Source organism: Carcharhinus amblyrhynchos, chromosome 4 (assembly GCF_965287045.1).
Source record: "Carcharhinus amblyrhynchos chromosome 4, sCarAmb.v2.hapA, whole genome shotgun sequence".
Classification (NCBI taxonomy): domain Eukaryota; kingdom Metazoa; phylum Chordata; class Chondrichthyes; order Carcharhiniformes; family Carcharhinidae; genus Carcharhinus; species Carcharhinus amblyrhynchos.
Genome location: NC_137327.1, coordinates 12220848 through 12235084, shown reverse-complemented (window position 1 = coordinate 12235084; position 14237 = coordinate 12220848). Strand labels below are relative to the sequence as shown.

The window sequence follows — 14237 nt, the reverse complement described above, 5'->3', positions numbered from 1 at the left end:
ACAGGCGTAATCAGCTGGGCACTGACCAAGTTCTTTTGCTTTTGAATTGCGGTGTGCGGATATGAGAATAAAACGCGAATATAAAATTTAAACTATTTATTTTCATGTTTAAAATTTTGAATGAAGACATTCAGATTTTGAACATCATTTCATGCAGAGGTGTCATTTTAAGGCATTTGTGCTTAAGCCACAAAGTTCTAGCCTGCATTTTTTTTTGGTCTTTTGATGGTGACGGTCTCTGTGATTTACTTGCTTAACTAAAGACCTACTGTCGTTGCAGCTCCGCACTCCCCCCAGGTCTCTCCGCGCTCGCTTTCAGGAAGAGGAGTCAGAGGATGAAGAAGAGGAGGAAGAGGAGGAGGATATTGAAGAGTTGCAGGATTTCAGTGATGATGGCTACGACCAATATGCGAAAATTAGGAAATGAGTCTTGCAATGCTGATGGAAAGCAGAGCCCACTTAGCAATATTACTGTCCCTGGTGCTTCTGGAAATAAAATGATTAAAATCGTATCTAGGCCAAATCAACCATGTGTGAGTGTGATTGGTAGGTACCAGTAACTCTAGTGTCTAGGAACTGCCTGACCAACAACAATTGGGTGATGTCTCCAAGATGGGCAAAACAGCAAAACACCAAACCCTTGAGTTTCATAATCAAATCATGTAATTGCTACAATGCAGAAGGAGGCTCTTTGGCCCATCAAGTCTGCACTGACTCTTACTGAGGCTTACCCCATAACCCTACATATCTACCCCACTAATCCCCAAACCTATATATCTTGGGACACTAAGGGGCAATTCTAGCATGGCCAGTCAGCCTAATCTGCACATTTTGGACCTGTGGGAGGAAACCGAAGCACCAGGGGAAATCCACGCAGACATGAGGAGAATGTGCAAACTCCACTCAGACAGTCATGCAAGGCTGGTATTGAACTTGTGCCCCTGACGCAATGAGGCAACAGCGCTAACCATTGTGCCACCATGCCGTCCTTAATGTTCATATTTCACATTGGTTTAGCTGACGTCCGTGGCAGCTCCGGTTTAGATGAAATCTGTCTCCACCACACTCTCAGACAGTGCATTCCAGATCCTAACCACTGGCTGTGTGAATCTGTCTCCACCACACTCTCAGACAGTACATTCTAGATCCTAACCACTGGCTGTGTGAATCTGTCTCCACCACACTCTCAGACAGTACATTCTAGATCCTAACCACTTACTGTGTTCAAGAGGGTAGATGAGGAAACAAATTGACTTCATAAGGAGCTAGGCAAACCATCCTAACACTAAACCCTTGTCTATCTGCAGGAGTGTGGGAATTATCTTAATGGGAACAGATAGAGAGAAACTATTTCTGCAGGTTGGGGTCACCAGGGTTGAGGGTGAATGGTCTAAACATGAACCATTTGGAAGTGAAATTCTGAAACATTTCTACATGCAAAGGGCAGTAGAAGTTTGGAACTCTTTTCCACAATAAGCCTTTGATGCTGGAGCCATTGTTAATTTTAGAATCATAGAATGATTACAGCACTGAAGGAGGCCATTCAGCCCATAGTGTCTGTGCAGTTCTCTGCCATAGCAAATCAGCTAATCCCACTCCTTGCCCTTTCCTTATAGCCCTGCATTTTTCTTGCCAGTTTTTTTTATCCAATTCCCTTTTCAAAGCCCAAGTTGAATCTTCCTCCACCACATTCTCAGGCAGCACAACCCAGTTCCTCAGCATTCACTGATTAAAAGAATCTTTCCCTCAAAGTTTCCAATGACTCCTTTTGCCAACCAGCTTAAACTGGAGTCCCCTAATTTTCTACCCAGTCGAAACTGCTAAAGACTTTAAACATTAAACTTTCTCTCGACCTTCTCTAAGGAGAAGGACTTCAGCTTCTCCAGCCTATCCATGTGACTCAGCTTCCTCATCCCTGGAACCAACCTCATTAAATCATTTCTGCACCCTCTCTAAAGCTTTTAGAACTTCCTAACTTGCAGTCCCAGAGTTGGGCACAATACTCCTGTAGAGATCAAAACAGAGTTTTTTAAAGGATCATCAGAATATTCTTGTTTTTACAGTCTATTTATAAAGCCCAGAATTCCTTAGGTTTTCCTTTTAACCGCTTTCTCAACCTGCCCCTCAACCTTTGCTGATTAGTGCTCATGTGTCTAAGCTCTCACAACGGTTGCACCCTCTTTACAATTGCAAACTTTATTTCATCTTGCCTGTCTTCCCCCATCCAAAATGTCTCCTTTACACTTCTCAGTGCTGAGTATCAGCTGACGTTTCACCCACCACTGCACCAGCTTACACCCTCCTGAAGTCCATCCTTCTCGCTGTTTGTGATTCTGGAATGTTGAACTTGTGCTGGGCCCACCCAGGTCTCATTCATTAAAAGACATCAGAGAACGCGTTGGTCCCCATATCAACCCCTGGGGAATCCCACTGTCGGTCCAATTTTACCATTTTCATTCTAAGTGCTGAATCTGGGCGCAATTCAGATCCGACTTGGAAATTTGCTTTCAGGCTCTCCCCGCCACCATACACACTCAGCCTGAAAAAAATTCAGGGGTCTGAATCGCGCTATAGGCGGGGCTTATCGCACCCGAAATGCACGGAGCTCTGAACTGCACGTGCACAGTCAGAAAAATAATTGAAAATCGCGCCGCTGTCACATCGCTCCTGAGCCGCAGAAAGCAGATAAAGCGGCCTGGGACCAAGAGGCGGGAGCGATGGCCCCCACAGATGTCATCCCCATCCCTACAACATAGCATTCCCCCTTATCTACCCATCCACATCGCTACCCAGACTGAATGTGACCCTCTGGCCCTCTTTGCCCCCACCGAACACTCACAGAGTGGCAATGGAACCCCCTGCCCCTGCACCCCCCACCAAAGATTCATCTGGCCTCCTTCCCCCACCAGACAATGATCGGTCCTCCTCCGCTCCCCCACCAGACAACAATCTGCTCTCCTCCCTCCCCCCTCTGTACCCCTTCCACCCACCCACCATCCACTCCCGCCAACCAGGCAACAATTGGGCCTCCCTCCACCGCCCCCCCCCCCCCCCCCCTTGCTAGAGAATGACCTGGCCCACCCCTCTCCACCACTGATCTGAGCCAGAGAACTGTTGGAAGCTCTGAACTTACCCCTTCAGCAGCTGGAGCGCCCGAAACAACCTTTTGCGGAGTATGTCCGTTTCGCGCCGATTCTGGATGCAGGAATGCGATGGTAAAGAGGGAAATGCTGGTAAAGTTGGGCAGCAATTTATTAATTCAATTTAAATGCATGGAAATACATTTAAATCACCGTTGCGCCCGTTTCGGGTGCGAATCGGATCGTGGCCATTTTTGGGCCTCAGTAAAGTGGGCATCTGCGCGGACACAGGCGTGGATAGCGTTAATGGCCTCGTGCCCAACTTTACCATGTTTTTGTGCCCGAATACAGGCACAACACAATGGTAAAATCATGCCCTGTATATTCCACGGGGAATCCTACTATACGTCCTCCTGGGAATCCCGCTGTATATCTCCAGGGAATTCCACTGTATATACCCACTGTATGTTCCCTTGGGAATCCCACTGTACATCGTCCGGAGAATCCCACTGTATGTCCCCAGGGAATCCCACTGTATATCCCCAGGGAATCCCACTGTATATCAGCTGGGGAATCCCACTGTATATCAGCTGGGGAATCCCATGCATATCCCTGGGGAATCTCATTGTATATCCCCCAGGGAATCCCACTGTATATCTCCAGGGAATCCCACTGTAGAACCCCAGGGAATCCCACTGTATATCGGCTGGGGAACCCCACTGTATGATCCCCAGGGAATCTCACTGCACGTCCTCCAGTGAATCCCACTGTATATCCCTCAGGAAATCCCACTGTATATCTCCCAGGGAATCCCATGGTATATCTGTGTGGGTTTCCGTATGTGGATTAGGTTGATTGGCCATGCTAAATTGCTCCTTAGTGTCAGGGGATTAGCAGGGTATATGTGTGGGGTTACAGGTTAAGTTGGCTTGCTGTCAGTGCGGACTCGAATGCCTTTTTCTGCATTGTAGGGATACTATAAAGTACAGATTGCTTAGGCAAATCATATATGGCTGAAATTTTGATGATGTAACAGAGGGCTGATGAGGATAATTCAGCTGACGTGGTGTACACGGGCTTCCAAACAGTGCTTGATAAAATGCTTGTCAGCAACTAACCTGAAGCTTATGTAATAAAAGGAAGAGTGGAGACTGGGTATGAAGTTGACTGAGTGACAGGAGCAGAGTGGTGGTAGTGTTTGTTTTCCAGACTGGAGGAGAGTTTACAGTGCGATTCCCCAGAGGATACACAGTGGGATTCCCTGGGAGATATACAGTGGGATTCCCCAGGGCATATACAGTGGGACTCCCCAGAGGATATACAGGGGGACTCCCCAGGGGATATACAGTGGAACTCCCCAAGGGATATACAGTGGGACTCCCCGGGGATATACAGTGGGACTCCCCGGGGGATATATGGTGGGATTCCCTGGGAGATATACAGTGGGATTCCCTGAGAGATATACAGTGGGACTCCCCGGGGGATATACAGTGGGACTCCCTGGGGGATATACAGTGGGACTCCCCAGGGGATATACAGTGGGACTCCCCAGGGGATGTACAGTGGGATTCCCCAGGGGACATACAGTGGGATTCCCTGGGAGATATACAGTGGGACTCCCTGGGGGGTATACAGTGGGACTCCCTGGGGGATATACAGTGGGATTCCCTGGGAGATGTACAGTGGGACTCCCCGGGGGATATACAGTGGGACTCCCTGGGAGATATACAGTGGGATTCCCCCAGGGATATGCAGTAGTTAGGTGCATTGGCCATGCTTAAATTCTCCCTCAGTGTAGCAACTAAAAGATTCTCACAGTAATTTTATTACAGCGTAAATGTACATGTGACAATAATAAATAAACTTTTAAAAATGCTTTAACAAAAAACTTTCACTAGATAATTCAAATGAATACATTGATACAAGTACAACAATAATGCAGTTCTAAAACCATTAGCTATCAGTCTAGGCTGTGATTCATTGCTGCTGAGATGAAGCCTATCCCTTTAAACCTACAAAGTGCAGTCCCTGTGAGGAAGTATTCCAATGGATACATCTGAAGTCAATTAAAGGCTTTGTTGCTTTTGCTGTGGGAAGTCTGTGTCGATTGGCAGCAACGAATAAATCCATAGCTTCTGCTCCTGAGGAGAGGCCAAGTTATCAAGACCACAAAAGTCAAAAAAGAATTGACTGCCTCTCTGTTTCTCCAACAATAGTGGTTTTTATTTTGCTGTTTTGTGAATGTAGCATTTAAACAAAGCAGGTGCGAGTCTGACATAGGTTTCACTGTTGTGACATTTCCGTCTGCCGTGTTGACATGGGACCTCCGTTCTTTGGGTGGTTGCTGAGATTTACTGTCAGCAATGCAGTTGTTCCAGTTAAAGGGAACAGCGCACAGCAATACATTCTTTCTGGTTAAGGGAGCGCTGCAAACCAATGTGGTCACTCCAGTTAAAGGGAACAGCGGACAGCAGTCCAGCCATTTGGGGTAAAGGGAACACAGCCGGTGAGTGAAGCAATGCATAACAGTGCATCAGAGGATATTCCTGTGAAAGGAGACACTATACCCTACTCAGCACTATAGCCCATTCCAGTTACAGCCCTGAGAAGGCAGTAGCACAGTGGAATTATCAATGGACTAACAATCCTGAGTACCTGGGTTCAAATCCTACCATGGAAGGTTTGAATTCAGTAATTTAAAGAAAAAATCTGAAATTAAAAGTCTAATGATGGCCACAAAGCCATTGTTGTTAAAGACTCACCGAGTTCACTAATGTCCTTCGGAGAAAGAAATCTGCTACCCTCACCTGGTCTGGCCTCTATATGACTCCAGATCCACAGCAGTGTGGTTGGCTCTGAAATGGAGGGCAGTTAGGGGTGGGCAATAAATGCTGGGCCCAGCCAGTGACCTATAGATCCGGTAAAAATTAATTTAAAAAAAAATGCAATCATACAACCAATTCCTAATAAAACTGGAGCAATTAGAATATACAGCAGCATAGCCTATTTGTGTGGGAGAAAATGTTAGTCAGTACACATCAGCCTGTGTCCAATGTTGAATTTTAAATTCCCACCTGGCTCTGGATATGGCTCCTAGGATGAAATTTCCTTCCAACAGGAGTTTTACTGAAACCTTGGTTGGTATTAACCAGTTCCTCCTCTATTATTTATTTGTGTTCATTTTTATTACTGAAGTTCTGTTTATTAACGTCTGCCTGCATTTACCTGAAGTGTTATTACAAGTCACTAGCGTGGGAAACAGGAAGAGAAGAAGCAGCTAGATCAGAGAACACACACCTGGAAATAAGCTTTTTATCCCTCTGCGCTCCCTGGCATCATTCTCCAATATACAGCATATAAAACTGATGACAATGGCCCTGCTTGCCTGGGACAAGAAATGTGCTGAGAAAAATCGGGGAAAGGAAAAGTTAAAAAGAAAAGAAGCTTTTTGCACACGCTCCGGACCTAATGGGCTGGGTGGACGTGAGTGACAATAATCTGCTGCAGAACTCTTATAGAACCACATTGAATAACAGGCTGAATCTCAGGTTGTTGACTCCTGTGGAAGAGAAATCAAGGTCGCTGCTGGAAATACATTGCAAAGTGTGCATACAGGAAACTTCCATTAGGAAGAAATGCTGGGAGTTTCCAGCATCATGGGATTCACGGTGGCACAGTGGTTTGCACTGCTGCCTCACAGTGCCAGGGACACGAGTTTGATTCCCAGCTTGAGTCACTATCTGCGTGGAGTCTGCATGTTCACTCCGTGTCTGTGTGGGTTTCCACTGGGTGCTCTGGTTTCCTCCCACACCCCAAAAATGTGCTGGTTAGGTGCATTGGCCATGCTAAATTCTCCCTCAGTGTACCTGAACAGGTGCCGTGAATAGAGGATTTTCACAGTAACTTAATTGCAGTCTTAATGTAAGCCATACTTAAATAAAGTTCATTAGCATTGGGACGTCCCTGGTAATGTATAAGGATGTGGAATGGTACTAATTCTTTTAATTCACAGGTTTTAAGTCGGTCCGCCTTGTTGTCCAACGAGGGACATACACGCGATGGGTCGTACAAGGGCTGCTCTTGGATGTTCGAGAATAGCCTAGTGCTTCATGTCATTAGTGTGTGCTTAAACTGGACCAGATGCTGGGCAACACGGCAGCTCAGTGACTATCACTGTTTGCTGTGCAGACACATGGATTTGGGCCTGTGTCTGTGGGAGTTTGCGCATTCTCCCTGTGCTTGCGTGGGTTTTCTCCGGGTGCTCCGGTTTCCTCCCACACCTCAAAGCTGTGCTATTAGGCTGATTGGTGTTCTAAATTGTCCCTAAATTAGTTTCCCTCAATGTGGAATGCCATAAGCATAGATAAGGGTCATGGGGGGAGGGGGGACTGGTAATGTTAAAATGGCGGCGCGGGCTCATTGGGCCGAAGGGCCTGTTTCCCGGGCTGTTTTTGTTCTTTGTTCTTTGGACTTATGACACTAATAAATAACTTTAATTTTAAATCCTTTGATGGAAATGTGGAGAAATGGAGTTCTTGCCCTGAGTGTTTTGACTATTTCATGCAGACAGACAAAATAACTTTCCTGAGCTTGATGGGTGAAAACACCTAATCTCCTCTGTAGTTTTAGTGCAACCTGAAAAGTCAAGTATTAAAACGGTTAAAGAAGTCATACATATTCTGCTAGGGCATTTTTCACCAAAACCCTTGGTGATTGCAGAGTGCTTCAGGTTCCACAAAAGACACCAAGAAGAGGAATCAATTGTACAATTCTTGGCTGTGCTTAAAAGACTTGTAGAATATTGTGAGTTTGGAGACGTGCTGAATGACACTATCCGGGACAGGTTTGTCTGTGTTCCACGCAGCAAAGCAATACAAAAGCTTTTGCTAATGGACAGTGGCCAGACTCTAAAAAGCCATGAAAATTTCTGTTTCAAAGGAATTGGCTGCAAAGGAAGCTCCGCATTTGAGTTTGTGCACTCGAGTACTCAAAATGCAACTGAATCAACGCCAAAGAACCTCAACATTTGTATGCCACTGGTGTGCAAAACCAGGGCATTCTGCTGCTGAATGCCGATGTAAAGACATGGAATATTAAAGTTATGGGGAAAAAAAGATACACAGAGCATACATGCAGGAAGAAAAAGCAAGCTCAAAGTAAACACAAGAACAAACCAAGACAAAAGGGTCTAGAAAAATAAAGCGACTCTGTTGGAGGAGGCATTAGAACATAGAACATTACAGCGCAGAATCTGTGCATTGTCACTGAATATGCAATGCACAGATATTGGGTCACTCCACTGATGGATGGCCAGTCAGTAAGGATGGATGTTGACATTGGAGCAGCAGTCTCACTGGTGCCAGAAGCTGTTTGCAAAGAGAACTTCAGACACATTCCCTTTGGGCTGTCAAGGATAGTACTGAAGGTGTGTACAGGTGAAGTAGTTCCACTGAAGGACGACATCAAAGTGGCTGTGCAACTTAATGGGCAAACAACAGATTTGTTTCTACTCGTAGTAAAGGGCAACTATCCAGTGTTGATGAGCGGTGCGTGGTTGGAGGAGATTCGACTGAACTGATGACCAAAGTCAACACGATGACCAATGGAGAATGAGGCCACACAGACATTTTAACGAAGCAGACTATTGTTTCTGATGAAGAGTTAGGGAGCATGAAAGACATTACAGTCAAACTGAAAATAAAAGATGGAAGCTAAGCGAAAAGCTTGAAGGCAACATCTGGGCCATATGCTATTCGGCTGAAGATGGAGGCTGATTTGGAGTGACTGATGAAGACTTTGCTTGTGTGATTTGGATGGTTTGCTACTGTGGTTCAGCTAGATTTAAACTGGTATGGAGGGGGGTGGTGAGACTCAGAACAGTAGGTCAGCAAGTGTAGAAACTGGGGGTGAGCAGAGGACCAAGACCAGGCTAGCTAAGAGGAAGAGCAGGCTGGGGGAGGCCAAATTCAGTGGGCCTGGAGGTCTGGAGTGCATCTGCTTCAATGCAAGGAGTATAACAAATAAAACAGATGAACTTAGAGCCTTGGTTCATGTACAGAGCTTGGATGTGGTTGTGGTAGTAGAGACTTGGTTAAAAGAGGAACAGGACTGGCAGCTAAATGTTCTGGGATATAGGTGTTTTAGGAGAGACAAAGGGGAAGGCAAAAGAGATGGAGGAGTTGCAGTATTAGTTAGGGAACATATTACAGCTGTACAGAGGGTGGAGACCTTGGAAGAACCATATAATGAGACACAGTGGGTAGAGATCAGAAACAGGAAGGGGACAGTCACTATAACAGGAGTGCACTACAGGCCTCCCAACAGCCCACAAGAAGTTGAAGAATGAAGGTGTAAGCAGATTCTGGACAGATGCAGAAATAATAGGGCTGTTGTAATGGAAGACTTTAATTTTCCTCATATTGACTGGAAACCCCTTAGGGCGAGGAGTCCGGATAGTGAGGAATTTGTTAAGTGTGCCCAGGATGGAGTTTTTGGAACAATATGTAGATAGTCTGACCAGAGAGGGGGCTCTACTGGACCTGGCTCTAGATCATAGAACCCTACAGTGCAGAAACAAGCCCTTTGAGTCTACACTGAACATAATCCCACCCAGGCCCAACCCCCATATCCCCACACATTATACCCACCATTCCCTCTAACCTCCGCTACCCTGGACTCTAAGGAGCAATTTCTTAGCATGGCCAATCAACCTAACCCGCTCATCTTTGGACTGTGGGAGGAAACCGGAGTACCTGGAGGAAACCCACGTAGACACGAGGAGAATGTGCGAACTCCACACAGACAGTGACCCGAGCCAAGAATTGAACCCAGGACCCTGGCGCTGTGAAGCAGCAGTGCTAACCACTGTGCTAGGGAATGAGTCCAGCCAGGTCATCAAAGTTGCAGTGGGGGAACATGTGGTGAACAGCGACCACAATTCCGTGAGCTTTCAGATACTCATGGAAAAGGACAAATGTTGTCCTAGGGTTAAGGTGCTAAATTGGGGGAAGGCTAACTACACTGGATTAGGCAGGATTTGGAGGCTGTTGTCTGGGAGAGACTGTTTGAGGGTAAATCCACTAATGGCCTGCGGGAGCCTTTTAAGGAGAAGTTGATCAGAGTGCAGGACAGGCATGTGCCTGTGAAAAAGAAAGGGCAAGAAAGGCAGGATTCAGGAACCGTGGATGACCAGGGAAATTGCAAGTCTACTCAGAAAGAGAAAGGATTCATATATTAAGCCCAGGCAATTAAAAACAGATGACCTATTTGAAAAAAACAAGGAAAGTTGAAAATAACTCAACACGGAGTTAGGAGGGCAAAAAGGGATCATGAAATGTTATTGGCAGGCAGGACTAAGGAGACTCCCAAGGCATTTTATACATATTTTAGGAACAAGAGAGTAGCTAGAGAAAGAGTTGGTCTACGGAAGGACAAAAGAGGGAAATTATGCAAAAACCAAAGGAAGTGGGTGAGATCCTAAATGAGTACTTTGCATTGGTATTCAAAGAGGAGAGGGACATGTTGATTGATGGTGCCTCGGAGCAGTATGTAAACCCTCTAGAGCAAATCATCGTTATGAGGGAGGAAATGTTACATGTATTACAAGCGTTACATGGACCAGATGTACTAAAAAGTATTAACACAGACAAATATCCAGGGCCAGATGGCATCTATCCCAGATTATTGAGGGAGACAAGAGAAGAATTTGCTGGACTCTAACAGGAATCTTTGTCTCCTCATTGGCCACAGGTGAGGTCCCACAAGATTGGAGAATAGTCAGTGTTACCCTGTCATTTAAGAAGGCAGTAAAAAGTCTGACAACACCAGGTGTTGTCAGACTTTTTACTGTGTTTACGCCAGTCCAACGCCGGCATACCCACATTTAAGAAGGCCGCAAGGATAACCTGGGTAATTATAGACCAGTGGGCTTGACATCGGTGATAGGGAAATTGTTGGACAAGTTTCTTAGGGGATAGGATCGATATACATTTGGAACTGAATGGTCTTATTAGCGACATACAGCATGGTTTTGTATGAGGGAGGTCATGTCTCACTAATTTGGTTGAGTTTTTTGAGGAGGTGACAAAAATGATTGATGAAGGAAGGGCCCTGGATGTTGTCTCCATGGACTTTAGTCAAGCATTTGAGAAGGTCCCTCATGGCAGTCTGGTGCAAAAGGTTAAGTCACACAGGGATCAAGGGTGAACTAGCTAGGTGGATTCAGAACAGAGGGTAGCGGTGGAAGGTTTTTCTGAATGGAGGTCTGTATTTATTTATTATAAAATAAATGGCAGAACCATCAGGAGCATAGACACAGAGAGATCTGGGAGTACAGGTCCATAGGTCCTTAAATGTGACAAAACAGTGGAAAAGGTGATGAAGAAAGCATATGGCACGCTTGCCTTCATCAGCCGGGCATCAAGTTTAAAAGTTGGCAAATTATGTTACAGTTGAATAAAACACTAGTTAGACCATAGTTGAAATACTGTGTCCAATTCTGATCGCCACACTGCCAGAAGGATGTAGAGGTTTTGGAGCGAGTGCACAAAAAGTTTACCAGGATATGGAGGGTATTAGTTATGAGGAGAGATTGAATAAACTGCGATCATTCTCCCTGCAAAGACAAAGGCTGAGGGACGACTGATAGAAGTGTATAAAATTATGAAGGGCATAGGTACATAGGGTGAATAGTTGGAAGCTTTATCCCAGGGCAGAAATGACAATTACAAGGGGGCACAAGTTCAAGGTAAGGGGGCAAAGTTTTAGTAGAGATGTGCAGGGGAAGTTTTTTACACAGAGGGTGGTGTGGGTCTGGAATGCACTGTCAAGTGAGGTGTTGGAGGCAGACGTTAGTGACATTTAAGACTTGTCTGGATAGACACATGTACAGGTGGAAAAAGACATAGGTGGTTGGTCTGGATAGAATAACCCGCAGGCTCGATGGGCCGAAGGGCCTGTTCCTGTACTGTAATGTTCTTTGTTCTTTGACTGGAATTCTGAAACTTGTTAGCATTAGCCAAAAGTTTCAGTCATCAAGAAAGATGGACTCGTAAAGATTTGTGGAAACTTCAATGTCACAATTAATCCAGTGATATACGCAGAATAATCCACATTATTCCACATCAATGACTTGTTTGTGGGATGGGCTGGAGGCCAGTAGTTTAGCAAGATTGCAGACGAATATAGACAAGAAGTCACGGGAACCTCTGACCATCATAAACTTAAAGGCTTGTTGCGGTACTGAAGATTGTCATTTGGTATGACCTCAACTCTTGCATTGTTTCAAAGAGCAATGGATCAGACCCTGAGTGGAGTGAGAGGAGTCCAGTCTTATCTGGATGACATCTTAGTCACTGGAATAGATGACAAGCAACATCTTCGAGACTTGGATGCCAGAGATTGGAAGACTACGGTGTGTGAGTCTGTAAGAGCAAGTGTGAGTTTTTCCAATCCTCCACTGAGCATTTGGGACATCGAATTGAAGCCACTGGCCTTCACAAATCTTCATCTAAGGTAAAGGCCATCACATAGGGGCCCGCACTTCAGAATAGGAACCAGTTACGCCCCTTCCTATTATGGCAGATTTGCCCCAAACTTGGCAATAATTTTGAAACCATTACATAACTTCATGTGCCAGAACAAGAAGTGGAAGAGGCCAGATCAATGCCATAACGCTTTCATGTAAACCAAAGAAGCTTTACTTAAATCTAAAGTTCTTACACATTTTGATCCTCCTTTACCCCCACAGTTAGCTTGTGATGCCTCCCCTCAAGGTGTGGGAGTGATGGTCTCCTCCATCATGCTATTGGGTGAAGAAAGACCTTTTGTTTTAGTGTCTCGAACCTTGAGCAAGGCTAAAAGTAACTGCACACGTTTTGAAAGGGAAGCACTAGGATCATCTCTGGAGTAAAGACTTCCCATCGGTTCCTGTATGGGAGAGAATTTGCATTGTTGATGGAGCATCATCCATTAACTACCATTTTTGGACCACACAAGGGAATTCTGTCAGTGGGACAGCAGTGCTAACCACTGTATCACCCTACTGACCTGTTGAAACCTCCAAAAATGAAATAAACTGTACAACAGCAACAGCAAGGACTAAAGGAATGGAGAAAAAGCAAATCAAAGTGTAGCACATGTAGTGTTTTCCACCAAGGACAAGGAGTTTTGGCTGGAAATAGTCCACAGGAGAGAAATGGGTTCCTGCCACAACCCTTGCACAGACTGGACCTGTCTTTTATAGTGTCCAGACCAGAGATGACATTATTTAGAGGAGACATGTGGACCAACTGTTGGCTGCGAGAACGGATCCTCCAGAATCAGAACCTGCTGAGAATCCAGATTCAGCCTCATCTACTGATCAGACACAGAAACAGCCACTAATTCTTACATCAACACCAGGTAAACCCATTACATATGACAGTTGTGTAAAGATGCAAACGCCAGTGATTGTCACCAGTGTAAAGAAGATACCAGAGTTTCATCGTCAACTGTTTCAATAGCGACAACCTCCAGACTATCTATCTGACTTATTAATAGTTTTGATTTGATTTGATTTATTATTGTCACATGTATTAGTATACAGTGAAAAATATTGTTTCTTGCACGCTACACAAAGCATACCGTTCATAGAAAAGAGAGAGTGCAGAATGTAGTGTTAAAGTCATAGCTAGGATGTAGAGAAAGATCAACTTAATGCAAGGTGGGTCCATTTAAAAGTCTGATGGCAGCAGGGAAGAAGCTGTTTTTGAGTTGGTTGTTAGGTGACCTCAGACTTTTGTACCTTTTCCCTGATGGAAGAAGTGTGAAGGGGGTGTATCCAGGATGCGTGGGGTCCTTAATTATGCTGGCTGCATTTCTGAGGTAGCGGGAAACATTGATAGAGTCAATGAGTGGGAGGCTGGTTTGCGTGATGGACTGGGCTCCATTCACAACCCTTTGCAGTTTCTTGCGGTCTTGGGCAGAGCAGAAGCTGTGATACAACCAGAAAGAATACTTTCTATGGTGCATCTGTAAAAGTTGGTCAGAGTCGTAGCTGACATGCCAAATTTCCTTCGTCTTCTGAGAAAGTAGAGGCCGGCTTTCTTAACTATCGTGTTGGCATGGAGCGACCAGGAGAGGTTGTTGGTGATCTGGGCATCTAAAAACTTGAAGCTC

At 45.3% G+C, this 14237-nt stretch overlaps 1 protein-coding gene across 1 annotated transcript in view; it reads left to right on the top strand.

The window, feature by feature from the left end:
* LOC145341785 (CBY1-interacting BAR domain-containing protein 2-like) overlaps nucleotides 1-527 on the top strand; it is a 31124-nt gene extending 30597 nt beyond the window's left edge. The window contains exon 9 of the mRNA XM_080186714.1: nucleotides 281-527. Coding sequence (XP_080042840.1) covers nucleotides 281-427 — 147 coding nt within the window. The 3' untranslated portion in view covers nucleotides 428-527. The remainder of the gene's footprint in view (nucleotides 1-280) is intronic.
* The last annotated feature ends 13710 nt before the right edge of the window (nucleotides 528-14237 follow it).